This window comes from Dama dama, chromosome 25, assembly GCF_033118175.1.
Source record: "Dama dama isolate Ldn47 chromosome 25, ASM3311817v1, whole genome shotgun sequence".
NCBI lineage: Eukaryota > Metazoa > Chordata > Mammalia > Artiodactyla > Cervidae > Dama > Dama dama.
In genome coordinates, this window is record NC_083705.1 from 71814120 (window position 1) to 71841152 (window position 27033).

At 48.3% G+C, this 27033-nt stretch overlaps 1 protein-coding gene across 1 annotated transcript in view; it reads right to left on the bottom strand.

Moving 5' to 3' along the window:
- Positions 1 to 2995: 2995 nt before the first annotated feature.
- SRD5A1 (steroid 5 alpha-reductase 1) overlaps positions 2996 to 27033 on the bottom strand; it is a 37450-nt gene continuing 13412 nt past the window's right edge. The window contains exons 2-5 of the mRNA XM_061129353.1: positions 17160 to 17326; positions 12347 to 12448; positions 10358 to 10508; positions 2996 to 5103 (exon numbers count right to left, since the gene is read on the bottom strand). Coding sequence (XP_060985336.1) covers positions 5037 to 5103; positions 10358 to 10508; positions 12347 to 12448; positions 17160 to 17326 — 487 coding nt within the window. The 3' untranslated portion in view covers positions 2996 to 5036. The remainder of the gene's footprint in view (positions 5104 to 10357; positions 10509 to 12346; positions 12449 to 17159; positions 17327 to 27033) is intronic.

A 27033-nucleotide genomic window follows, 5' to 3' on the forward strand; every position in this document is an offset into this window, starting at 1 on the left:
CCCTCCAGCCCCGCGCCCACCATGTGTCTCCCCTGGGGATGAGCACAGAGCTGATTTCTGGGCTCTGCGCCCTCTTTATGGGGATCTGTGCAGTTAGCCCCCCACCCTCCCATCAGCTCTGGCATTTAGGGACGACCACCATCAGAGCCCCAGGTGGTGCGAGTGGTAAAGAACCTGCCTGCCAATGCAGGAGATGTGAGAGATGTGGGTTCGATCCCTAGGTTGGGAAGATCCCTTGGAGGTAGGCATGGCCACCCACTCCAGTATTCTTGCCTGGAGAATCCCCATGGACAGAGGAGCCTGGCGGGCTGCAGTCCACGGGGTCGCAAAGAGTCAGACATGACGGCAGTGACTGAGCACGCATGCGTGTCACAGCACCTCTGTTCGACATGAGCTGTCTCCACTCGCACATGGGCTGTGGATAGGCTGCAATGACTCAGCCTCATTCTCCTGACAGGGCCAACTCCAGCCCTTAAACTCCCCCACAGGGACTGTAACGGCGGTCAAGATGCAGCAGAGGAAAGTAAAGCGTATGTTCAGCTTATCATACTTCACTGGGAACTTCTAAGTGTGCTCCTAAAAACAGAAAACCATTCCGAGGTGCTCAGTGCTCAGTCGTGTCCAGCTCTCTGTGACCCTTTGGACTGTACCCCGCCAGGCTCCTCTGTCCATGGAACTTTCTTGGCAAGAATACCAGAGTGGGTTGCCATTTCCTCCTCCAGGGCATCTTCTTGACCAGGATTGAACCTGAATCTCCTGTGTCTCCTGCATTGCAGGCGGATTCTCTAACTGCTGAGCCACCAGGGAAGCCCCAAACTATCCCTAAGGATGCTTAAAAAAAAAGGAACTCTCCTTTCCAGATCACTATAGAAAGTAACAAAAGCAGCTGCAAACAAGTAATAAAAGCATAAAATGTGATAAAAGAGCTTTGTGGGCACCTTTTTATCAAAGCAGAGTTAAGGTAACAAGCATTCAGCAGGTAGATTGTCTTATATTGATAACAGGTACAGATTATAGAGTGGAAAACTGTGAAAAACAACAGCAACAAAACAGAGCAAAAACCATTTGAAGTAAAAGGAAAATGTGATCTGGAAGAAAAGGTTGAGAGAATGTTAACAGTATAAATACTATATCTGAATTAACTGCAGAAGAAACAGCACCAACTTTTAAAATGGTGTTGTATTTTATAAAAAAAGGTTTGAGGCTACAAAGGAAAACTCAAACTCCTCAAAGGAGAAATCGCACAGATCTCCAGTACACCCACACATGGGGAAAGAACAACAAAATGTTTAAATCAAATCCCCCCAAATGGTTGAAAAGTAAAAAGCACCACTGCAAACAGAAAGACTCGTTTTCCGAAAACATGTGGATCAGGGCTTCCATCAGAGTCCAGTGGTTAAGAATCTGCCTTGCAACGTGGGGCACACTGGTTCGATCCTGGTCCCGGGAAGATTCCGCATGTGTGCATCACAGCTGCTGAAGTCGGAGAGCCTAGAGCCCGTGTTCCCCAACGAGAGAGGCCACCGTAACGAGAAGCCTGAGCACCATGCTAGGGAAAGACCGCACGCTGCCACTAGAGACCCAGCACAACCAAGAATAAATAAGCACATAAAAATGTAAAAGTCAGAGTAAAACAGGCAACAAAGATAAGCATTGAGAGTAACCAGTGAATAACCACAAGATCAGAATGTCCAAGGGAACCTAGCCTTAGTCTGTCATCTCCTCTACACCTGCTGGGAAATCCTTGTCTTCCTTTTTCATCTGTGTGAAGTGAATTTGAAAATCTTAGTAAACAGAAAATTAACAAAAACAGCAAAGACATGATCCCAAAGGCTAAAGCAAAAAACTGAACAATAACCACACAAGAAAATAAAAGTGATCAAAATAATAATTCTGAGTTAGGCATTCCCGTTAAGATTACACAAAAATCATAGCAATCACCTCTATTATTTAACCCTGCTCTTCAATGTCTTGCTAATATAAGCAGCGGACAACAATACCAACAGCTTCAAATATTGCAAAACAAGAACTAGTTAAGGTATCTGAGAATGGTATGCTGTGAAGCTGGAGAACCTGAGAGGAACAACAACAAAAAGCTGGAATTCATAAAATAATCTTAGCAGCATGGCTGGAGGAGACTGAGCAAACTCCAGGAGACAGTGAAGGACAGGGGAGTCTGCAGTGCTGTAGTCTTATGGGGTCACCAAGAGTCCAACATGGGTTAGCAACTAAACAAGAAGCATGGCTGGATGTGACAAATACAGAAGCATCAATGTGCGGGTGTGTGCTCAGTCATGTTCAACTCTCTGTGACCCCACAGACTACAGCTCGCCAGGCTCCTCAGTCCATGAGGTTCTCCAGACATGAATGCTGGAGTGGGTAGCCATTCCTTTCTCCAGGGGATCTTCCCTACCCAGGGATTGAACCTGAGTCTCCTGCATTAGCAGGTGAATTCTTTATCACTGTGAATAGCTTTCATTCATCCTGGTTATGAAACGTACTTGGGGACACAGTATCATTCACACGAAAGAATAAAATATCTAAAAATAATCCTAGCAGAAATGCATAAAATTTATACAAATAATGTTACACAGCTCTACAGCAAGACAGAAAATATTGGGCACTATGAAATGTAAGGGCTTAACTGGTGGCTCAGACTGTCAAGAACCTGCCTGCAATGCAGGAGACTCAAGTTCGATTCCTGGGTCGGGAAGATCCCCTGGAGAAGCAAATGGCAACCCGCTCCAGTATTCTTGCCTGGAGAATCCCATGGACAGAGGAGCCTGGCGGGCTACAGTCCATAGCGTCGCAGAGTCAGACAGGACCGAGCGACTCACACACACACACACACACACACACACACACACACACACACACACGAAATGCTAATATGAGTGGGAAGGAGACTGCAGGGCTGAAAGTCACATTACCGTCTGAACTTCTAGTGTGAAGAATCATCCACACAGAAGAGGAACAAAATGACTGAGCCTCTAACGGTAATTTTATTAATCTTTATTTTTGTAATGAACACAATAACGAACTGTCATAGCTTGCTACATTACAGAGTCTAGTAAATGGAAGACAGGCAGACAGGCAGACCGAGATCTCTTCCTGTGTCAATCACAGAGCCGGTGCGTGCCAGTGAAGCAGGAACCGTGCGTCAAACCACCACTGAACCCCAAATTCTGGCCACTCAAAAAAGCAGCACCGACAGACGCAGAACTCCCAGTGGGCCTCTCTGACAAGCCTCTTTCTGGCCAGGTATGCCTTCCAGAACCCAGGGCCCAAATCAGCTAAGGCTTGCTCAGATTTCTGAGTTTTCCAGAAGACATTCTAAATATTTACAGTTTTATGGTTTCAAGTAGTTATTCAGTCAGAAAAAGGTCCAAAGTTTATTTGATCATAAAGTTTCCCTGCAAGAGCCTTCCAGTTTTTTAGGTAAAATGAAGCACAGAGTTTATTTGATCATTAAAGTTCCCTGCAAAAGCTTTCCAGTTTTAGTTAAAATGAAGGACAACCACATCAGGAAAAGCTTTTTGAAAACCCCTAAGAGACTGCAGCAAACCACTAACACCGAGAATACAGTTTCTACATGAAAACTCATGGGGAGGGAGCCCCTGGTTGGGAAGGTGAACCAGAAGAAGGGGAGAGGGGGGCTGATCCGATGGGGTGCCCAGGGGTCCGGAGGGCAGGGGCCAGAGGGCGTGCTCCCTGCCTGGAGGGCAGCTGAAGAATGCCTAAGACACAACGTGGTGAGTCCTGGAGTCCCGTCACTCAGCACGGTCAGCGACTGTAAGCGAACACGAACTCTCTCCACACACCCGTTCCAGTTCCCAGCTCTGCAAATTCAGCAGCAATGGAGGAGAGGAGGGGGTCTTCTCTGGGTGTTCACTACATCTTCACAGCAGAGACTCAGCAGCCTTCCAAAAGGGGAGGCTCCTTTGACACATCCGGCAACACCTAGCAAATGTTATTATTATTGATCTCCGTAGAGTTAGGAGCATCGAAAAAAAGAAATTCTGCTTCAAGTTGCAGATGTGCAATCTTGAGAAGTACTTTAAAAGAAAAAAAAAAGTGCCTGAAAAAATTCCAATTCTACCTCAAAGGAGGAAGGAAAGCCATCCCAGGCCAGCAGCTCCTGGTGAGGGACCCGATGGGAGGGCTGCCCTGGGCACCTTCATGTCCCCAGCCGAGGGCCACCAGGAAGTCCTCCTGTGGGGGATACAGTACCCTGCTCCTGAAGAATGCCCCTGGCGCGCTGCCTCCAGTGAGGTCACCTGGTGGACCAGGCCGGAGCGGGTGCCAGAAGCCTTTGGTACCAGCCTCCACTAGGCCTTTCTCCAGGCCCAACTCCTCTGCCCACCCAGCACCCAGTTGTGAGAAGTTGTGGGTACACCGTGGGTACCCAGAACTGTCTGACCTGGCGGGAGGAGGGACATGAAGACAGAAGATGCCTCTGGCTTGAGGGGGGAGGGGGATGTCACCTTTGACCTTAAACTCATGCTGTCGAGGTTGTGTAAGGGATACAGAAATGTTTCAGTTCATGGAAAGTGAAAGTGAAAAAAGTGTTAGTTGCTCAGTTGTGTCCCACTCTCTGCGACCCCATGGACTGTAGCCCGCCAGGCTCCTCTGTCCATGGGATTCTCCAGGCAAGAATACTGGAGTAGGTTGCCATGCCCTTGGCCAGGGGATGTTCCCAACCCAGGCACCGAACCCAGGTCTCCCGCAATGCAGGCGGATTCTTTCCCATTTGAGCCACCAAGCCCCACTCCATGGAAGCAGACCACAAATCAGAGGTGTTCAGATTCCTGATCTGGTTAGTGGGCAGCGTCATACTTCAATTTGTGATTTCAGTTTGATTAGACTTGTTATTAGGCAGCGTACACATTTGCTAAGGGAAAAAAATCCTAGAGCAAATCTTAAAAAAGACGAAGTACCAGAAAAATTTCAAAGACATCAATCAGTTCATTGACACGGTCCCAAGAGAAACTTCATCAAAAAGCTTCAAGTCAAAGATAATTCCACTGACGACAAACTTAAACCAAAAACGGAATCATGATTTTTCTGAATTTTGGATAATCTTCAAATTTCTCATGGTACCACCTGAAATAAGACAAAAAAAAATACATTAAAAAAGTTACTTTTCTCACTGAAACGTTTGACAGATGCTAACAAAATGGACAATAGTCTCCTCATAAAGGGATCCTGACCTTTTTAAAAGTAGTAATACAACAGTAGAAATGAGGAAACATACTCTAATCAAAAAAGTATAGTAATAAAAATTCTGGCATCTCAAGTACACAGCTTGACTTTGTCGGTATCATGGATAGCTAAACACATCTGATGGTACAGCCTGATTCGAGAAGATGTGACACCTATGATTCACCTTTCCATTGGCAAGGAAAGTTACAGGCATGTGATAAACATGCTGATCAGGAGGTTGGGGGGCCACCTTAGCAGACCCTAGAAGCAAACAGACTCGGGGAGTGGAGGGGAACTGAGCAGGTGTGTCCTGACTATGGTTTTGTGACCCTGAGAGTTTTCTCCAGTCCTTTGGAGGAGAATGAGGGCTCAGACCCGGGGTCTGTGGCAAGAGCACGCAGCTACAGGCCGGGCAGCTCTCAAAACAAATCCAGGAACATGCAACAGGGCTCGTTCGTAATGTGGCCCTCCGCTCAAACAAACAGGCATTTTCAGTTTTGACTATAAATGAAGTCAACCAAGGCACACTCATTCATCGTGGAAAGGGTTGCAGCCAAGTGGATGGAGTAAAAATGAAAAAACGATCGGACAAAATGGAGAAATAGATGGAAAAAGGGAATTTCCCTAAGCACAGTGAATGTTAAACAGACTGAAAACAACGATGGAAAATGATTAGCTGTTATTTCTGAAGATGGCAGAAATATATGAGATATACCTGTTATAAAGATGGCGGAAATACATGAAATATACCTGAAAGTGAGTCAGTAAAATCCTGTTGATTTTAGATAAATTCAACACTGTTATCCGCATGGAGCCGTGACGTGGAAGACCGCCGTGGTACTTTCATGCGCTGTTCTGCATCCCCCAAAGACATATCAACAGAAGCACCCTGAGGAGCTGGTCACCTCCCCTGACACGTGTGTGTGTGGTGTGTGTGTGTGTGTGTGTGCATGCTCAGTCATGTCGGACTCTTTGTGCCTCTGGGCTGTAGTCCACCAGGCTCCTCTGTCCGTGGGATTTCCCAGGCAGGAATACTGGAGTGGGTTGCCATTTCCTTCTCCAGGGGATCTTCCCGACCCAGGGATCAAATGCGCATCTCTTGCATCTCCTGCATTGGCAGGTGGACGCTTTACCACTTGAGCCACCTGGGAGACCATAGCAACCATGGACTTCCAGACCAGTGATGGTGTCTGGAGACAAGAAGGGTTAGAGGCCACGGTAACCATGGACTTTTCCAGATCAGTGATGTGCCTGTAGACAAGAGGGGTTACGCACAGCAGTGGAGCCGAGTACGCGCACAATCCATGTGTTGACTCACACTGGCCTGTGCTACGGTTTGAACGTGAACCCTGCAAAGTCATGTGAAAAACCTAAGGCCCAAGAGGATGATATCATCAGGAGGTGAGGCCTTTGGAGGTGATAAGGATAGAGCCTCAAGAATGGAGTCCGTGCCCTGATTAAAGGGGCCCCTCCCTCTTCCTGCCTTATGAGTTTACAGTGAGTAGGCGCCATCCGCGACCCAGCCGAGGGCCTCCCCCAGAACTGGCCCTGCTGGTGGCATCTGGATCTCAGATTTGCTGCCTTCAGAACTGGGAGAAACGGATGTCTCTTGTTTATAAGGCCCTGGATTATGGCATGTTTGTTACAGCAGCCTGAATGGACTAAGACATCCTGCTCGGGATCCAGGATATGAACCAGCTGGTTCCTAAGGGCCTCCCGTGGGTCAGCAGGGCAGGAGGGCAGGAGGTGAGTCCCTCTCCTGACCCTGCCCGGGGACTGGGGACAGTGGCCTCGGAAGGGCAAGCGTGAAGGCCAAAGGCTGTCAACAAGGACAGCCTCACCCGTACAGCCCTCGGGTCAGCTCCGAGCACTGTGCAGCCCAGGAAGCTGTTCTACTTTGTTTAACCACTGAAACCTCAAATCCACCTCAAGAAAAGACTTCAAAGCAGAGGTTGCCAACCTCTGTGGCACTAGGGACTGGCTTCGCAGAAGACGGTTTGTCCACAGACCAGGTCGGGGGAATGGTTTCAGGATGCTTCAAGCACGTTATATGCGTGGTGTACTTTACTTCTTTAATTATTACATCAGCGCCATCTCAGATCATCAGGCATTAGATCCCGGAAGTTGGGCCCTGCTTATAAGGAGTCTTCCAGCAGTCCAACGGTTAACATTCTGTGCTTCCGCTGCAGGGGGCACGGGTTTGACTCCTGGTCAGAGAATTGAGATCCCCTAAGATTGCTCATGCCGCACTTTATACATGTGTTTTCTTGTTCAGTCACTCAGTTGTGTCTGACTCTTTGTGACTCCATGCACGGAAGCATGCCAGGCTTCCCTGGCCTTCACTATCTCCTAGAGTTTGCTCAACTCATATCCATTGAGTAGGTGATGCCATCCAACCATCTCATTCTCAATCACCCCCTTCACCTCTTGCCCTTAATCTTTCCTAGCATCAGGGTCTTTTCCAAAGAGTTGGTTCTTTGCATCATGGGGCCAAAGTATTGGAGTTCCAGCTTCAGCATCAGTCCTTCCAATGAATATTCAGGACTGTTTTCCTTTAGGATAGGCTGGTTGGATCTCCTTGCAGTCCAAGGGACACTCAAGAGTCTTCTCCAACACCACAGTTCAAAAGCATCAATTCTTCGGCGCTCAGCTTTCTTTATAGTTCAACTCTCACATTCATACATGACCACTGGAAAAACCATAGCTTTGACTATACAGACCTCTGTCGGCAAAGTGATTTATTTCTGCTTTTAGTACATTGTCCAGGTTTGTCATGGCTTTCCTTCCAAGGAGTAAGGGTCTCTGAATTTCATGGCTGCAGTCGCTGTCCGCAGTGATTTTGGAGCCAAGAAAATCAAGTCCGTCACTGCTTCCACTTTTCCCCCTTCTATTTGCCATGAACCGATGGGACAGGCTGCTACAATCTTAGCTTTCTGAATGTTGAGTTTTAAGCCAGCTTTTTCACTCTCCTCTTTCGCCCTCATCAAGAGGCTCTTCAGTTCCTCTTCACTTTCTTCCATAAGAATGGTAACACCTGGGGGTACTCTTTTGCCCCCTTCTGATGCCTATGTCAGAAGCTTTCTCTATCTCCTTTATACTTTAATAAAACTTTATTACACACACACACAAAAGAAAACATGACAAAAAAAAAAAAAAAAGAATGGTAACACCTGAATATCTGAGGCTGTTGATATTTCTCCCGGCAATTTTGATTCCAACTTGTGATTCATCCAGCCATAGACACTTCTAAAAGGACAAGCAGCATATTTCTATTACTTTTCTCGTTCATTTTTCTACCCTTAGAATCAAAGCTTATGCGACCTGACCAGGGCTGGATATCACTTCTTTGTCTTGAATTTATTACTCTCGAGGCTGAACTGACATCTCATTGCCTTTCTGCTGAATGCGGAATAACCCTGTAACCATTTGCGTGTCTGTGTGTTTCTAGCTCATGAAAAGCTTCGTGTTCCCAATCTCTCTTCCAGAAGCCTTCCTCTGCCAGGGACAGGTCACTGACGCGTGAGTGAAGACTTTCCAAGTGTAAACAAATCACAGATCTTTATCGAAGTCTTATGAAATATACTGTTGTTCCATGAATCTAATTTTTTTTTTTAATTTTCCAAGACATTAGATATTTTTAGTCTAAAGAGATGATAATATATGGTTTCAGCCAGGCCTGTGGAGAGCGTGGATCTTTCTAGTTCTGGGCAAAATGTTTTGCAGGCCTGAGATGGCAGGGATCAACCAGCAGAGGAGAAAACCGAGCGTCTCAGACTCCCTGCCTGTGCTCATGGCCCCAGGGACGCTGCACCCCAGAAGGGCTGGCCTCACCAGTTTCCCGGGGCTGCGGCAACACAGAGCCACAAAGCTGGGGCCTGAAATGACGGCGCGTCTGCTCTCGCCGCCTGGCAGCCAGAAGCCCGCCACCCAGGTGTGGGCAGGAGTACGCTCCCTCCCAGGCTCCAGGGGACAGTCTGTCCCTGCCTCTCCCAGCTTCTGGCAGCCTCTGGGCGCCTTGGTCCGTGACGGCATCGCTGCATTCTCGGCTTCTGGCTTCCCTCTGTGTCTGTCTGCTGGTGGCCGTCTCTTCTCTGCGTGTCCATCTGTGTCCAGATTCCCCTTCTTCACAAGGACACCAGTCCTCAGGCCCGACTTCCAGCGCCACCTCATCTGAACCAGCCCCATCCGCACAGACTCCACTCCTAGGGTCAGGTCACAATCTGACACACGCCAAACTCCCAGCACCTCTGTGGCATCAGGGAGACTGTCCCGATGCTGAGCCAGTCTGGGAGCACCCCCGTCGGAGGACACGTGACTCCCAGCCTGCCTCAGGCTTTGTTCTCTGAGCCTCGGTTTCCCACCTGTTAGGCTGGGCAGATGCCCTTCAAGATCACTTCACCTTTAACACCTTTGGTTTTTCATGTTGATGGTCCAATACATCGCAGGCCTTTTCAGGGATCTGATAAAGGTCGAGGACACACACTTTGGAAAATGATGTGATTTTGGGGTACAGAGCCCATTGGGGACCCCCGGCCTGGGCGGTGGGGCACACCTACGGGACGGGACTTCGCCAGGGCACGATGCCGATTCTTCCAACTCCTGCTGCCTGGTCGGTGTTCCCCTTTGTCATGGGCGAGTCCACAGCAGACCCCCAATCCCCTGCCAGACATTCAACTTGACCATGGAGCCCAGCCATGTAATATCCAAGATGCTCAGAAGAGGGTGAAGCAGACAAGGATGCTGACACATGCCTGATAATTACAGCTAGGCATTTCTTCATCGGACATTTGGGTTTTTCTGTTTTCACGTAGCTAAAAATGTCAGTCACTCAGTTGTGTCCAACTCTTTGTGACTCCATGGACTGTAGCCGGCCACGCTTCTCTGTCCATGGAATTCTCCAGGCGAGAATACTGGAGTGGGTTGCCACTTCCTCCTCCAGGGGATCTTCCTGACCCAGGGATCAAAGCCAGCTCTGTCGAATTGCAGGCAAATTCTCTAATGTATGAGCCACTGGGAAAGCCCTTTTGTTTAACTAAAGCCTGGTATAAACTGGGATTTGACAAATTAATACGAACGTTTCTAAAATCTAACCTGAGGATTGCAGTACGGAGATCAGAGAAGAAATTAAAAATGTCGAACATGTTTTCAAACATACTTGTGATGTTGCTGAGCCCTGGTGAACAGGACACAGAAGGTGAACACAGCGAAAGCCCAGCCCTGAATGGACCAGCTGGCGAGGGCGTAGCCACACCACTCCACGACTTCTCCAAAGTAGTTGGCCGCAGATATGTATTCAAACAAGCCCCCTAGGAGAAAACAGAGCCGGCAGCACGTTTACTAAAAAACAATGCCTAATGACACCTTGACTGGAGAGAGACCTGTGCATAGCTGCGGGGACAACATAAAAACCAGCTCTGGAAAAACGCGACCTTTACAGAACTTGCATCATTGAGACACATCCTTAAGACCAGCTTTACTATTTCTATTACAACTTCTGGTCATACCTGCATGCCTAAATCAACATTCACCTGTTTATCTGACTACGTAAGAATGCTACGGCTTTAACATACTTCAATAAGTTGCTTTACTAGCTGACAAGTCAAGCTAACAAAGCTTAAACCAGGCTGGGGAAGACAGACCAACAGTGTTAGTCTTGATAAGATGGACTTCGAGGAACCCCTAGACAAAAAATGGAAGAAAACATGAATTTTCAAGGACAGATCCACTTGTGTGTTCACTTATCAAGTTTTCCTGGACTCAGTAAGTCTACATGACAGGCCAGACCTTCTTCTAAGGATGGGGGGTGCTCCATGGACGAGATGGCTCCCTATACACCTGGGTTATTACACCCCAGGGAGGGTGTGGGGGACTCAAGGGGCAGAGCAGGGTCAGGCGGCTGGGAATGGGGTTGGGAGCGGGCTGGGTGGAAGGAGCTTGGGCCAGAGATCAGAGTGGCACACTCCAAGGATAACCCCAGGGCCACAGATTAAGTAATTTGAGGTTCACGGGGTTTTTCGGTCATTTGTTCTGCTGTTATTTCTGTATGGTTTCCAGGAAGATAAACACAGGGATTCCAAACTGAGTGCTGCTATTTGAGCTGTTCACCTTCACTCTTTTAGCTTTTAGCTTTACCAACTGATTAAAAAAAATTTGTTTTTCAAAAGCTCTATTGTATCTATATAGTTCTTTTTATAGTACGCTACTCTTTTACTCAGACTTTCAATCCCTTTATGGTTTAAATACGTAAGTTTTAAATATGAAAGTTTATAACCTGTATCTGAATTCTAAGCTCTGAGATCGTGCACATCAATGAAGTCCTTGCTCATGAGGCTCTGTTCCTCATGGGCTCTGCAACTTTTGACTGTGGCCCTTCTTCCACGGTGGAGGGTCTGCTGGACTCTCGAGGCCTGAGTTGAAGACAGGTTCCCTGGGGATCTGGGTTTGCCTCGACCGTGGTGTGAGCTCACCACCCCCAGGACCACAAAGATCCTAACTCATGGCTGGATGCTATTTTTCAGACCAGGCGAGTGGCACAAATTTGGGCTGTAAGCCACCCTGAGGGTCAGTGGGCAGTCACCAATTCAACCAAGATGCACTCAGGACTTTAGCCCTCACTTAGAGTTTTTGCCCTTTGAGGATCACTTCTGCTCTTGATACCATATTGATGCATTTAAAAATTTTACTCAACATTTTAAAGTGTTTTGGAGAGAGGGTCAGTCAAGGTATCAATTCTATTCTATGGTAAGAAAGGAACTGCTGGACACCCCTTGTAGACCATTAATTCCTACTCATATGCTCTTTCCAAACACAGATATAACTAGAATTTCCTTTTTGCTTCCATTAGTCAGAACTGGTTCTTCCATCATTTTAATAAAACAATGATTAGTCACTGCTACTACTAGTAATAGTACACTGAATAACACACTGAAAACCTGCAGCTAATGAACACTATATTTCACTTACGAGCTCTGGCAAACCCCAAACAGCAAGGCATCAGGCCATACAATCTGAGAATGCACGCTAAGTCACTTCAGTCGCGCCCGACTCTTTGCAGCCTGATGGACCGTGGCCCACCAGGCTTCTCTGTCCGTGGAATTCTCCAGGCAGTCAATTTTAGAATAAATACCCCATTTTTGGTACATACCTCTTGGTATTTTATAGCCAGTCTCCCCTGGTTTCCTGAGGTTCCTTAGGACATGATCTGAATGGATGTTAATTAGCATGCCTGTCAACCATAAGGCGGAACCTAAACAAGATAAAACATCCGAGGGTGTTACGGTAACCAAGCCACAGAATTCACAAGCCCAAGTGTGAATGAACAGTATCATTGTAGTCCTTCACAATATCATCAGAGGCGTAACATAGGAGCCATGACTGATGGTAAAATTCATGGAAATAAATACTGTGCTTTATTTAGAAAGATGATTTAGCTGACTTAGGTGTTGCGAGATAGGGCTTTGCTTTTCTAAAAATACTACTGAATTACCCAATTCATTTAAAATCACTTGATCTGATGGTCACAATCTATGTTTTTAGGGTGACTGGGATGACTAGAAATCTGAGTCACAAGGCTCTTTCCTAGGAAAAGGCATTGTCATCATCCGTAGGTCGGCCCACAAAGTTCATGTGACCTCGCAGACACTGTCTGAAGCACAGTGTCCCCCCACCCCCTCCCACGGGCAGACGTGGGGCAGGGGGTCCCCAGAGTGCGCTTTACCAGAGTGGGCTGCGCTCAAGCCCCTTGACGGGTGGTTCCCAGGAGCTCCTCTCTGGTCCTGGTTTCCCTATAATTTTATGTTAACGATTTAATGTGGATCCACACCCCTCCCCCACCCATTTTCTGCTCGCCCATCATTTGGCATTCGTGGAACTGTTCATGTCCTCAACTCTCAACAAAATTGTCAACTGCCAGCTTCCCGGCTCTGGCTAGATCTTCCACAGCATTCTCCCATTCTTAAATGACTGCAGAGGGTTTTCATCAGTTAAGGGAGACTTAATCACATCAATGAACGTCAACAAGAAAAGAGAAAATGTCAAAACAGTGTTTGATGAAAGGAATGACTTGACTTCATTAAGACGTTAACTTGATTGTTCTAAGATATGAAAAGAAAAGTGAAAGGCACATGGTGCTCAACTGTGCCACTTGATTCAAAGTCAAACAAACGAACACTTGGAGTAACATTATTAACTATTCATCAGTTAGCCGAGGGGCATTAAACAGTTTTCCCGGGTGAGAACAGGGATGTAAATCACGCTCAGGTCTACAGTAAGGCTTTCAGGATTTCTCTCCTGTGAAAGAAATTTTGTTTGGTGTTTAGCCACTCAGTCATGTTCAACTCTTTGCAACCCCCTGGGCTGCAGTCTGCCAGGCTCCTCTGTCCATGGGATTTCCCAGGCAAGAATACTGGAGTGGGTTGCTATTTCTTTCTCCAGGGAATCTTTCCAACTCAGAGATATAACCCACGTCTCCTGCATTGGCAGGCAGGTTCTTTACCACTGGGCCACCTGGGAAGCCAAAGCACTTACTAGAGCCATCGATTTATAGTTGACTTGCTACTCTTTTTATATTTCACTATATCACTTTGGAAGCTCCAGAAAGCATCACGTTCTAAAAATTCCATGAGACAAGTTTCCTTTATCACCTAGGTCAGTAATAAAACTAATACCTGTGTTCATATGAACTAAACATTTAATTTCATGGCTAGAGATCTTAAAATCTTTGTACAAACTCTTTTAGATGAACTACTTTTACTCCTCTGGAAAACTTTTTGTTGGGATTTTATTATCATTCACTTATCTTTTATGGTAACTACTGCAAATATAATTAATCATTTATGTGATTTCAAAACTTCATATAATTACAAACGTGTCCTTTGAACAGTATACCAAAAAAGTAACCCAGCTTGTTTCTCAATGACTATGCTCTCATTTTCAATTCTTCCTGTTCAATTGTGGAGAAGTTAAGAAGTCTATACACAATTTACTGAATGTCTTAAACTTTAGACCAGCTTCAAAGGGTTTTCAGGTCACAAGCGCGACCTGCAGAACTACTTCAAATGACATTTAAATGCACAGGCCAAAGAATTCTTTCGTTTTATTGCTGTTCATCAACAATTTTCAAACAATCCATCCCAGAAGCAATTCCCATGTGAACCTCAAGTAGTAGCAATGTCAGTTGCTCAACTGTCTCTGACTCTTTGCTGACCCGTGGACTGCAGCCCACCAGGCGCCTCTGTCCCTGGGATTCCCCAGGCACAAATACTGGAGTGGGTAGCCATGCCCTCCTCCAGGGGATCTTCTTGACGCCAGGGATCGAATCCAGGTCTCTTGCACTGCAGGCAGCATCTTTACCATCCAAGCCACCCAAATAAACAATTAAAACTGTTATCTTTTAGTTTAACAGAAAAAAGTCGCTTTTCTCTGTCCTTGGTTGCCTCCTACAGGGGCTGGTGATGATCTGGTTGAAACCACTACTCTGCCATGACTTGGGCTAGGTCCGGGGCCAGCTGATTCCCTCTCTGACCTTTCCTTCTTCAGGTGACGAGGACCTAACTTCGGCCCTTCTCTGAACCTCAGAAGGCAGAGCGTGGGTGCAGTTCCTGGCAATGGGCTCAGCCTGTTCTGTTTCCTTCCTCCTTCTGATAACTGGGGCAGAAGAAAATCAGATAGTCAGAGAGCAGGTAAATCAAGATCGTGTTTGGGGGCAGTGCGCAAACACAACAGCTCAGTCTGGTGTTTCCTGGAGGCAGAGATTGTGGAGCCAGCGTGGGCGTGTGCTAGGTCACTCAGTCCTGTCCGACCGCGACCCCATGGACTGTAGCCCACCAGGCTGCCCTGTCCATCCGGTTTCCCAGGCAAGAATACTGGAGTGGGTTGCCAGGCCCTCCTCCAGGGGGCATCTCCCCTTCTCTGGGATTGAGCCAGCATCTCTTACATCCCCTGCATTGGCAGGCGGGGTTCTTCACCACTGGTGCCACCTGGGAGTTTATAAATGTTAATTTTCTCTATTATGACCAATTCATAGACGTGGAGGGAAAAAAACTCGAAAGAAATGCAGGGCCACTTTATTTTTCACTTTGTTTCTGGCTGCGCTCGGCCTCACTCCTGCACGTGGCTTCCCCCAGTCGAGAGGAGCGGGGGCTGCTCTCTAGGAGCAGTGCTCCGGCTCTTCGCTGCGATGGCTTCTCCTGGTGCAGAACACGGGCTCTCGGGCACACCGGCTTAGCTGGTCTCGGGCAAGTGAAATCCTCCCAGATCAGGGATCAAACTTGTATCCCCTGCGTTGCCAGGCAGATTCTTAACCACTGGACCACCAGGGGAGTCCTAAGGTCACTTTATACAGTTTAAAGGGCTTTGGGGCTATTTGAAGATTTGATGGACTCTTAGTAGCTACCTGTGATCATGTGTGCATGTTCAGTGGCTCAGGCGTGTCCAACTCTTTGCAACCTCCTGAATGGGACTCTCCCCCCTCACTGACTCCCCACCCCCTACCAGGCTCCTCTGTCCATGGAATTTTCCAGGCAAGAATACTGGAGCAGGTTGCCATTTCCCTCTCCAGGGGATCTTCCTGACCCAGGGATCGAACCCACGTCTCTTGCATTGGTAGGTAGATTCTTTACCACTGTACCACCTGGGAAGCCCAGTGGACTAGCTACCATGGGAGTAAGCTATAACTGAATGTGCTAGAATTTCTAAACACGAGGAGGGTAAACGTATAGAAACTTCCTTATAAACAAGAGCCCCCAAATTACACATTTTTTACATCCTTGCAAATACTTTTGATGACTTTTTTTTTTTTTTTTTTACCATTTTTGTTTAGAAATTGTAAGGTTTAATTAGAACTGGAAAATGTACTAGGCAAGTGAAATCGCTTCTCTGTGTCAGCAGAGGTAGCCAGGTGTTTGTCAGCGACCCAAAGGCTGCCGTCCACGGGGCCGCAAAGGGGCGGCCCAGCGGAGCACGCACCCTCGGTGACCCGAGCCAGCTGCTGGAATCAGACGTGGAGCTCATCACACCACACTGGGCGTCGTGGGACCGATGTGCGTCTCAGCTTTCACAAGAAATATCACCATATCGCCAGCATAAGAAATTTAATGGTCCTGAGTAAGCCAGGATACACCAGCCTTATCTGATGACAGAAGACCTTGTTCTCACCACACCACCCCCTGCCTGCTCTCGTCCTAAGTAACAGCCTAAGGACTAGCGCTCCTGCTGGAGGGTCATCTGCACGGTGTCACAGACGGCAGCGCGGACGGGCCCACCCAGACACCGTGAGCACAGGCCAGCATCCTCTCAGCCCTGCAGCGACGCGCTGGTCGCTCAGTCGTGTCTGACTCTTTGCGACCCCAAGGACTGTGGTCCACCAGGCTCCTCTGTCCATCGGATTCTCCGGGCAAGAATACTGGAACAGATTGCCATTCCCCCCTCCAGGGAACCTTCCTGACCCTGGGATGGAACCCGGGTCTCCTGCATTGTGGGCAGATTCTTTACCATCTGAGCCACCACCAGGGAAGCCTAGAAAATGTGCTATTTTATGTTAATTGATAAAAATTAAAAAAAAATTTCAATAGCCTCATAAAGCTCAAGAGTTTAAAGTCTCACTGCCTTGTTGAAGATGACCGACTTCCTCTCACTTTCCAGAAGGAACTGTAGGAGGTCTGATGACAGTCTTAGATTACACGGCCAGTTAGCGCCTGAGTGGCCTCAGTCCTGGTCCGCTGCTCAGCCTGCTGTGGCCCGTTGCTATTTTTAGGTCACCTTAAGAACAGGTATTTGCGCTTTCGGCGCTTGAGTGGGCAAGGGAGCTGGGCACCTTGCGTCACGGGGACAGACGGGGACAGCCTGACCCCCCGTCCCAGGTCAGGAACCTTGGCAGACTCTGTACTCTCAAGATGCTTTCTAACTGAACGCCGAGCTGAAGGTTACAAGGATGGGGTTGCGTCGCTGAGGACACTCACCTGTTAGAAACCGGGGGTCTCTGAGCCAGTCGTCCGCGTACACTGCGTACTGACTCAGATACCTGCTCTGCAGGTAGCCGTTATAGGTGCAGAAGACGAACGCCAACAGGAAGGCGTACAGCGGCATGGGCTTCCCTCCTCGGATCAGAAAGGGGAAAACCAAGGTCCTTCAGAGACAAGAAGTGTTTTTTTTTTAAAGCAACAATGATAAAGAATCTAATGTCTGCAATTCTACTTTAAGTGTCTTAGATTTTTTCTTTTTTAAGTGTGAAGATTTTCTTCATTTTCTTCTTGAAGCAATGATTAGATGTTTTCTTAACTGGCTCTGGGCTTCCCTGGTGGTTCAGATGGTAAAGCATCTGCCTGCAGTGCAGGAGACTAGGGTTCAATCCCTGGGTCGGGAAGATCCCCTGGAGGAGGGCATGGCAACCCACTCCAGTAATCTTGCCTGGAGAATCCCATGGAAAGAGGAGCCCAGTAGGCTACAGTCCATGGGATCCCAAATAGTGGGACACGACTGAGCGCCTTTCACTTCACTATGGCTATTCTATTACTACTATCTCTCATTGCCCCAGACGTCTTACAGAGCTTTCCAACTGGGGGAGCTCAGCGCTGAATTACAGGTGTGCCGGAGCGGGGCTGCTCTTAGCCCCGCAGCTGATCGGGGCAGATCTGGGGGGCCAGAGCTCCGGAACGGCTATGTCTTCCCAGTGAGTCTTCTTGTCAGATTATCCCACTATATGCTAAAGATGTGTCACGTACCTTGTGTGCTATAATGAGAAACAGATTGAGAAGCTCTGCTCAAAGTGTCTTGGATTTCTAATCTTGACTTTTATATAAAAGTCATTCTTAGGAATACTTGCACAGATGTACTATATCTGTTGAAAGCAGAATTTCTAGTTAAAGACTTAACAGTGTTTCAATAATGTACACCACGGGGCAAAAATTCAGGGTTCTAGTTATGCAGAGTGTGAAACAGACACACGGGATGAGAGAACACGGAAGGCTCCATCCTCCTAAAACCAGTGACTCGGTCTGGGCCGAGCTGTACGAGTTTGGGGACCACCGTCACGCTATCTGTCACCACGGCGATGGCTGGCATCTCCCTAGTGCCCACCATGGGCAAGGCCTCCCAGCTACCTTCACAGAGACACTGTCAGCACACTCGACAGAGGACAAGGTTAAGACTCAGAGCGCTCCAGTAACCTGCCTAAGGTCATGGGCTAGTGAGTGGCTGAATTTAAGTATACTTTGGCCACCTGATGCGAAGAGCTGACCCACTGGAAAAGACCCTGATGCTGGGAAAGATCGAGAGCGGGAGGAGAAGGGGATGACTGGGGATGAGATGGTTGGATGGCATCACTGACTCAGGGGACATGAGTTTGAGCAAAGTCAGGGAGATAGTGAAGGACAGGGAAGCCTGGCATGCCGCAGTCCATGGAGTCACAGAGAGTCGGACACAACTTAATGACTGAACAACAACAACAACGTTCGTGTTAGTTGTTCAGTCGTGTCTGACTCTTTGCCAACCTGTGGGCTGCAGCCCACCAGGCTCCTCTGTCCATGGGATTCTCCAGGCAAGAACACTGGAGTGGGTTGCCATTTCATTCTCCAGGGGGTCTTCCCGTCCCAGGGATTGAACCCGGGTCTCCCGCATTGCAGGTGGATTCAGCGTTCCTTGGCTGTACCACACTGGTTTAGGTGCACGTTGCTGTTTAGTTGCTCAGTTGTGTCCGACTTTGCAACCCCATGGACTGCAGCCCACAGACTCTTCTGTCCATAGGATTTCCCAGATAGGAATACTGGAGTGGGCTGCCAGGCCCTCCTCCAGGGGATCTTCCCTTCTGGGGATCGAACCCTTGTCTCCTGTGTCTCCTGCATTGGCAAGAGGATTCTTTACTGCTGAGCCATCTGGGAAGCCCTTAGTGCACACCAGTAGAAGTTTAAAGAGGGGAAAATAAAAGGACAAGAAGTTAGAAATGTAGGAAGAAAACAGGATGCAAAACTTTATATTGTGTTTGAATTTTCTCTTTAAAATCAATACATCCTATATTTAAAAGGGGGTCATCGATACATATCCTATAGCCCTTAAGGGGATAATAAGAAACAATTTCAACAACTTTATGCCAACAGATTTGACAACATGGATGAAACAGACAAAATTCTTAAAAGCCAGAGATGATCAAAACTGACCAAAGAAGAAAGCGACAACTTTAATCCCTCTATCAATGAAAAATAATTCAGATGTAAGGAATTCTAGAAAAGCCAAAACTAGAGTCAGGGGAAGGGATTAGCTGCAAAGAAGCACAAAGGACATATATGGGGACACAACGTCCTATATCTGGATTGTGGTGATGACCACACAACCTGATCCAATCACCAAAGCTGATCAAGTGAAAATTTATTTACGTAAATGATAGCTTGAAACGGGAAAGTGTACACACTTATTGTTTCCATTTTGGCCATCTACTCCCGGGTAAAAACATAGACGGCTGTTAACAGTAACAGCACAATAGTAGTACTATAGTGTCACTCTCCCCAACAGTCTCACTCAACACCTCAGGAGGACTTTCCCATGAATCACAAGCAGGTTCTCATCTTGTGCAGCCACTTTCCCCAAAGACCCTGTGTAAGTTTAGGGCAAAGTCCGAGCTGGACAGGAAGCGTCCACTAGGCGATGACATCATTGGTGGGGCAGCGATTTGCCTGGAAACTATAGTGCTGACAGTTCAGTGCAGTTCAATCCCTCAGTTGTGTCCGACTCTTTGTGATCCCATGGACTGCAGCACGCCAGGCCTCCCTGTTCATCACCAACTCCCGGAGTTTACTCAAACTCATGCCCAGCAAGTCGGTGATGCCATCCAACCATCTCATCCTCTGTCGCCCCCGTCACAAGCCCCTCAGAAAGAACAGGGAGGGACTTACCCGGTGGCCCAGTGGTAATGACTCCATGCTTCCAGTGCAGGGGGTGCAGGTTCGATCCCTGGGTGGGGAATTAAGAATCCACATGCTGTGTCCCCAGGTACGTGTGTGCTCAACTGCGTCCAGCTCTTTCTGACCCTCTCTGCAGGCCCCTCTGTCCATGGAATTCTCCAGGCAAGAACACTGGAGTGGGCTGCCATGTCCTCTTCAGGGAATCTTCCCATCCCAGGGCTCAAACCCGCATCTCCTGCATTTGCCGGCGGATCCTTTACCGCTGAGGCACCGGGGAAGCCCACGGGCTGTGTGGTCCACAAAAAAGAACAGGCACTTCTCTCTGCATCGGGGAACCATGGCTCCTACCTGGGCAGACAGCTGGTAAAGCTGACTGGTACTGGGACGCAGGCTGACTGCAAACACTGACACTGCAAGACCAGGGCTTGGTCTTGATTGGGGGTACCAGCACAGGCGCCCTTAGAAACAGGCAGGGGCTCTGAGGGGTTGCAATCAGGCACTGTTGCCATGGTGTCTTTCTGCTCCTCCCAGCTTCTCAGCCAGGGCAGAGGGCCCCGTCCTAGAGCCAGAGGAAGCGGCTGATGATAGAAGACAGACCGGTTCTCGGCCTGTCCCCGAGTGCCCAGACCTGAGAAGCACTGGGAATTAACTGATCTCATTTCCCCAGTCAGCTCAGGGGATTCCTCTATAGCCCGCCAGGCTCCTCTGTCCATGGGATTCTCCAGGCAAGAATGCTAGAGTAGGTGGCTCTTTCCTTCTCCAGGGGATGTCCCCGACCCAGGGATCGCACCCCGGTCTCCTGCATGGCAGGCAGACGCTTTACCGTCTGAGCTCCTGGCTGGAACCCGGTAAAGGTGGAACCCAAAGCTGCCTCTTGTTCTGCCTTTCTACCCGTTTCTCCTGGGTCACTAATGTTCTGTGACATCAATGTGAGTATGGATCAGGTGTCGGCAAACACAGCCACTGGGCCAAGTCCAGACCACCGCCCGCTCTACTGCCTGGGAGCTAAGAATGCTTTTTACATTTTTAAGTAGTGTGTGTGTTAGGCAGGGGAGTGGGTCAAAAGACTATTCCATGACACGTGAAAATTGTACGAAATTCAGATTTCAGTGTCCGTAAATAAAGCTGTACTGGAACACGGCCATGGGCCTCTGTTTACACCCCGTCTGGAGGGAGTTCGGTGGGCATTACAGAACCTGCATGTGGCGATATTATCTCTTGGCACAGGGCTCGGTTGCTTGGTATTCTGTGACATGATGCAGGAATCCGCATGCCCACCCATTGCGTCAGAACAAGGAAAGCTGTTGGACTCTTCGTGCTTTGAAGGTAAGTGGAGTGTGAGCTGTTTGGTTACCGTGCACACTCTGTCCGACTCTGTGAGACCCCACGGACTGCGTGGTCTCACCAGGCTCCTCTGGCCGTGGAATTCTCCAGGCCAGAATACTGGAGTGGTTTGCCATTACTGCTCCAGGGGACCTTCCTGACCTGGGGAGTGAGCCCCGACTCCTGCATCTTCTGCGTTGGAAGGTGGATTCTTTACCACTGAGCCAGCTGGGAAGCCCCTCTGAGGACTCCAGCAGCTGGCAAAGCACCCCTGGGGCTCACTGCCAGCGCAGCGGCGGCAGACTAACAGAGGCCCCCACCGCCAGGCTCGGCGGTCATCGCAACGTCCCCAACTCATGGGAAAGTGGCAGTCAGAAAAATCAGAGTTTAAAACAGCGCCCCAGGGCAGAACTTCTTTTAAGAAAAGGAAGGAAACGAGGCTATGGCCTCAGGAAGCTACCAAGCAGTTCATTTTGTTAGCCTAGCAAGGAAAACCACCTAGACCGATGGTGAGTCAATTACTTGTAGGGGCCAAAGAAACACACCCAGGGAATATAATCTTGTGTAACATGATTATTAGCCTTTCAGGAAGAAGAGTGGCTTGCGGAGTGAGGACACCAGGAGTGACACTTGATAGTTCAAAACGGAGGCAGAAGATGGTGCAGGCGGGCAGCCTTGGCGCCTGGTAAGTCCATGGACGTCACTGCGATGGCTCAGCTGTTTATTCCAGGGGTTGGTGCTGAGGTTGGAGTGGGCGAGGGCTCAGGCTCTCTAAACCAGGGGCCCTCAGCCCCCAGGGAACGGACCCATGCTGGTCCACGGCCTGTTAGGAGCCGGGCTGCAGAGCAGGAGGTGAGTGAGTGACGCGTCATCTGTATTTACAGCTGCTGCCCCATTAACTCACTTTACAGCCTGAGCTCTACCTCCGGTCAGATCAGTGGTGCCTTTAGATTCTTGTAATACCTTGATCTCTACTGTGCTTCAATCATCCCCAAACCGTTCCCACGCTATCATCCCGGTCTGCCGAGAAACTGTCCTTCATGAAACTGGTCCGTGATGCCGAAAAGGCTGGGGTAGGCTGCTGTATACGGCCTGTGGGGAACAACTAAAGGTGAGGCTACTTTCAAAGAAGTTGAGCAAGCAACTAGCTCAGTACAGTGGAATCTACAGTGGAATCTGCTGAGATGTTGTAACTCATGGTGGTAAAAATGTGTGCGATAGACAAAATACAAATTTACAAAGCTTGTGAAAATTTAAGGCCTTTAAAGCTATCTCTTACACCAGCTTCCCTGGTGGCTCAGACAATAAAGAATCTGCCTGCAATGCAGGAGACCCGGATTTGATCCGTGGCTTGGTAAGATCCCCTGAAGAAGGGAATGACAACCCACTCCAGTATTCCTGCCTGGAGAATTCCATGGACAGAGGAGCCTGGTGGGCTACAGTCCATGGGGTCATAAAGAGTTAGACACAGTTGAGCAACTAAAACTTTCACTTCCTTATACCAGCAATTTGTTGTTGTTATTGTTGTTTAGTCACTAAGTCATGTCTGACTCTTTGTGGCCTCATGGACTGTAGCCTGCCAGGCTCCTCTGTTTGTGGGATTTCCCAGGCAAGAATACTGGAGTGGGGTGGTCATTTCCTTCTCCAGGGTATCTTCCCCACCCAGGGATCAATCCCTCACCTGCATTGCAGGTGGATTCTTTACCACTGAGCCTCCAGGGAAGCCTCAAATTAAATTTTATTCCCCAACAACAACAACAACAACAAAAGAATCCCATTCTTCTCATTACACCTCTATTACCAAAACTGCATTGAGGTATTATATTTTGAATTCTCTCGACACAATTTCTGTGAACATTTGTTTCCTCTTAAGTTATAAATTCCTACACCAAGGATCTTCCTTTGCCCTTTGGGCCAGAAAGCTGGGCAGACACACCTGGCCCTTTCCAGGGAAGTTCACAGACCTTAGTCCAGATCACAACAGCAGATATAATCTGGACATGTCACCTGGGTTTTCTTAGAAAGCACTCCTGCCTGTGGCCCCAGCACTTGGGTTTTGGACAGCCGCTGTGGTCTGGGGCTGGCTGGTGGCCGGTGGGGACTGCACACACCTGTCCTGTTCCCTGGATGGCCAGGAGGTGTGCCCTGACCTCTGCGCCTGTGGAAGCTGGTCACAAATGACCTGGGGAGAGGACTTCTCTCTCTTTGGTCTCACGTGAAATGTCAGGAAAGGGGTCAGGACTGGATACAGGGCCTTGGGCTGACACAGGTCTCTTCTGTTGCTCTCTGTCCTTGGAGGGCTCAGCAGCGACCCTGATGTCCACAAAACCAGGAGGCTGGAACAAACTGTCCCGAGCAACACCACCCAGGCCCACAGACCTCAGGAGGGAGCTGCGATTGTCTTCCCCACCCTCTCCTTCCCCAGAGGCCGAGCACGTCCCTGGGGACCGGCTACCCTGGCTCAGAGGTCCTGGGGCCGGGGTCTTCAGCGACACTCAGACGCGACACGCCTTCCAGAGGGGAGCACCGTGCCCCCTTCCTGGCATCTTCTGGGTGGTCTTTCTCCTTCTGGGTTATTTCCTTTTCCTTGGAAATCCATGCAGCAGCTGTCAGCAGCGTTTTCCTTTGACTTGGGCCAAGAGGAACCAGAATGGGTGGGGAGGGGCAGCTTCTGGACGTGGCTTTTCCTGAACCTTCCTCTAGACTTTGGAGGGACAAAAGCAGCTCAAGGTTGGCAGTGACCCCAGCCATTTATCTGGGGGAAGGTCCAGGCTCAGACAGCAGGGGAGGCGGGTGCCTCTGCTGGGCGGACACAGCGCCTGCCAGGAGCCAGTTCTGGGACCCAGGTCATCTAGTTATGGAGTGTGTTTGTGTTCAAATGATCTCACACACCGCCTCGCCCTTACCATTGCCTTTGGGACATGAACAGCACCCCTCGTGGAAAACAGGCACTAAGTCAGAGACTGAAAATTCCTTAGCACAGACATCATCTCTTGAGAAACCATGAGGCGCATCTTTGGAGAAATCAGGTTATAAAGCCATTTCCTCTTCTGCATACACAATTGCCAGGTCCCCAGGAGCTGAGAAGAAGAAATCCTGTTTCCTGCATCATCAGGAGGGGTGTGGGATTAAACCTGACACTTTGCTCCTCATTGTGTTACAGCTTGCTCATTTTCTTTCTGTTCCTTGTCAAGAAAGAATATGGCCTTTCCATAAAGTTCATGTTTGTAAGGCAATCAGGAACATGGACATGCTTCATGACTGGGTGAACCTAAATCTCTGAGATGCTGGAATCCCCGGGGTGCTTTGATGGCTCGGGGCAGTTTGCGGTCCACCTCCTTTTGGGGGTGAGTTTACACGTTTAGACAGCAGAAGAGGACTTCTCATAGTTTATGACAGAATGTTCTCAATAATCCCTAATCTTACACATGCCTTTTTTAAAAAAAAAGAAAAACAAAAAAACATGTCAGAACCATTACTATTAACCTAATGAAAAGATCAGGACCAGAGGCTCAGAGGAACATGGGGAAACTCTCTCCTTGGTGATGGAGAGAGACACCAGGAGCTGGCCGCCTCCATGGCAACATCCTGGGTGTGTCATCTGCTGCATTCCGAGGGGTCAGCCAGAAGCAGGACCAGGCAGGGCTGTCTTTGTCTACTCACGTTGCAGCACATTAGTCTTTAGAAGTCATCTTTATTTCTTTATTCCGTATTTCTACTAAGCTAGTACAGTACTTACGTTAAGTGACAGAAGTGGGATATAGATTTTGTGCGCTTATATATCCATGTTGTTATCTGACTACTTAAGAAAAAATGATCCAAAACTTATAAAAAAACAATGAAGGAGGGACTTCCCTGGTGACCCAGTGATTAAGATTTCACTTTCTAATGCAAAGGGTGCAGGTTCGATCCCTGGTTGGGGAACTAAGATCCCACATGCCTTGGGGCTAAAAAACCAAAACATAAAACAGAAGTGATATTGTAACAAATTCAATAAAGACTTAAAAAAAAAAAAAATGGTCCACATTAAAAAAAAAAACAAAACAGTGACAGAGATGGGAAAGAGATATCCCAAAATACCATCTATGTTATCTCTGAGGGGTGGAATTCTAGGTGGGTTTATTTCTGTTTCCTTGAATTCCTCTGCACTTTATAAGTTTTCTACAAGGAGCACCTATCTCAATTGCAGGTTCTTTTGCACACAATACGCAGGCGAGTATTTTAAGTCCTGATCCCTAATACATTCAGAACAGACCTGATGAGAAATCTGATTTCTGGGAACCTGAAAAACTCAGGCAAAATCAAAGGTGGGAATGGAGACACAGATATAGAGCACAGAGTTACGGACAGGGTGGGGGTGGGGGCGGGAGAGGGCAGGGTGCGTGGAGGGAGGGACCCGGATACACACACAGCCACAGGTAAAATACACAGCCCGCGGGAATCTGCTGACTCAGGGGACTCAAACAGGGGCTTTGTGACAACCAAGACAGTGGGATGGGGAGAGGCGGGAGGGAGGTTCCAGGAGGAGGGGACACGTTATGGCTGATTCATGTTGATGTTTGGTAGAAACCAACACAATAGTGTTGAAACCAACAGCTCACTATAAAGAAAGCTGAGCACTGAAGAATTGATGCTTTTGAACTGTGGTGTTGGAGAAGACTCTTGAGAGTCCCTTGGACAGAAAGGAGATCCAGCCAGTCCATCCTAAAGGAAATCAGTCCTGAATGTTCATTGGAAGGACTGATGCTGAAGCTGAAAACTTCAATACTTTCGCCACCTGATGCGGAAGCGCTGACTCATTTGAAAAGACCCTGAGCTGGGAAAGACTGAAGGCGGGAGGAGAAGGGGATGACAGAGGATGAGATGGTTGGATGGCATCAGCGACTCAATGGACATGAGTTTGGGTAAACTCCGGGAGTTGGTGATGGACACGGAAGTGTGGCATGCTGCAGTCCATGGGGTTGCAAAGAGTCGGACATGACTGAGCGACCGAATTGAACTGAACTGTGGCTCAGCTGGTAAAGAGTTCACCTGCAATGTGGGAGACCTGGGTTTCATCCCTGGGTTGGGAAGATCCCCTGGAGAAGGGAAAGGCTCTAGTATTCTGGCCTGGGGAATTCCATGGACTACATAGTTGCAAAGAGTCGGACAGGACTGAGTGACTTAAATAAAAAAAGATCCCATGGACAGAGGAGCCTGTGGGCTACAGTCCATAGGGTCACAAAGGCTCAGACATGACTGAGCAACTAAGCACGTATGCAAGCACAAGGCAGGCACAACATGAAGATACAGCAGAAAACTGAAGAAAGAGAAGGGCATACCAATCCCTCAGCCTTTGCCTTCTTTTGTGCCAAAGTACAGAGTGACAGAGTATTCTTTGTGTTTGCAGCCTCACCTCGAAAGGGCAAAATTCTTCCTTAAATACATCTCTTTATTGCAGTTTAATCACTACAATCACTAAATTCCTTTCTTTTTACAGAAGGAAGGATAAGCAAAAGGAACTGATCCAAATCTAGAAGTGCTGTAGATTACAGTGATGTCCAATTGTTGAGAAAGAAGTGAAACAATTAATTATTAAAATTAACAACCATTCTCATTTAAACATTTGAAAATGGTT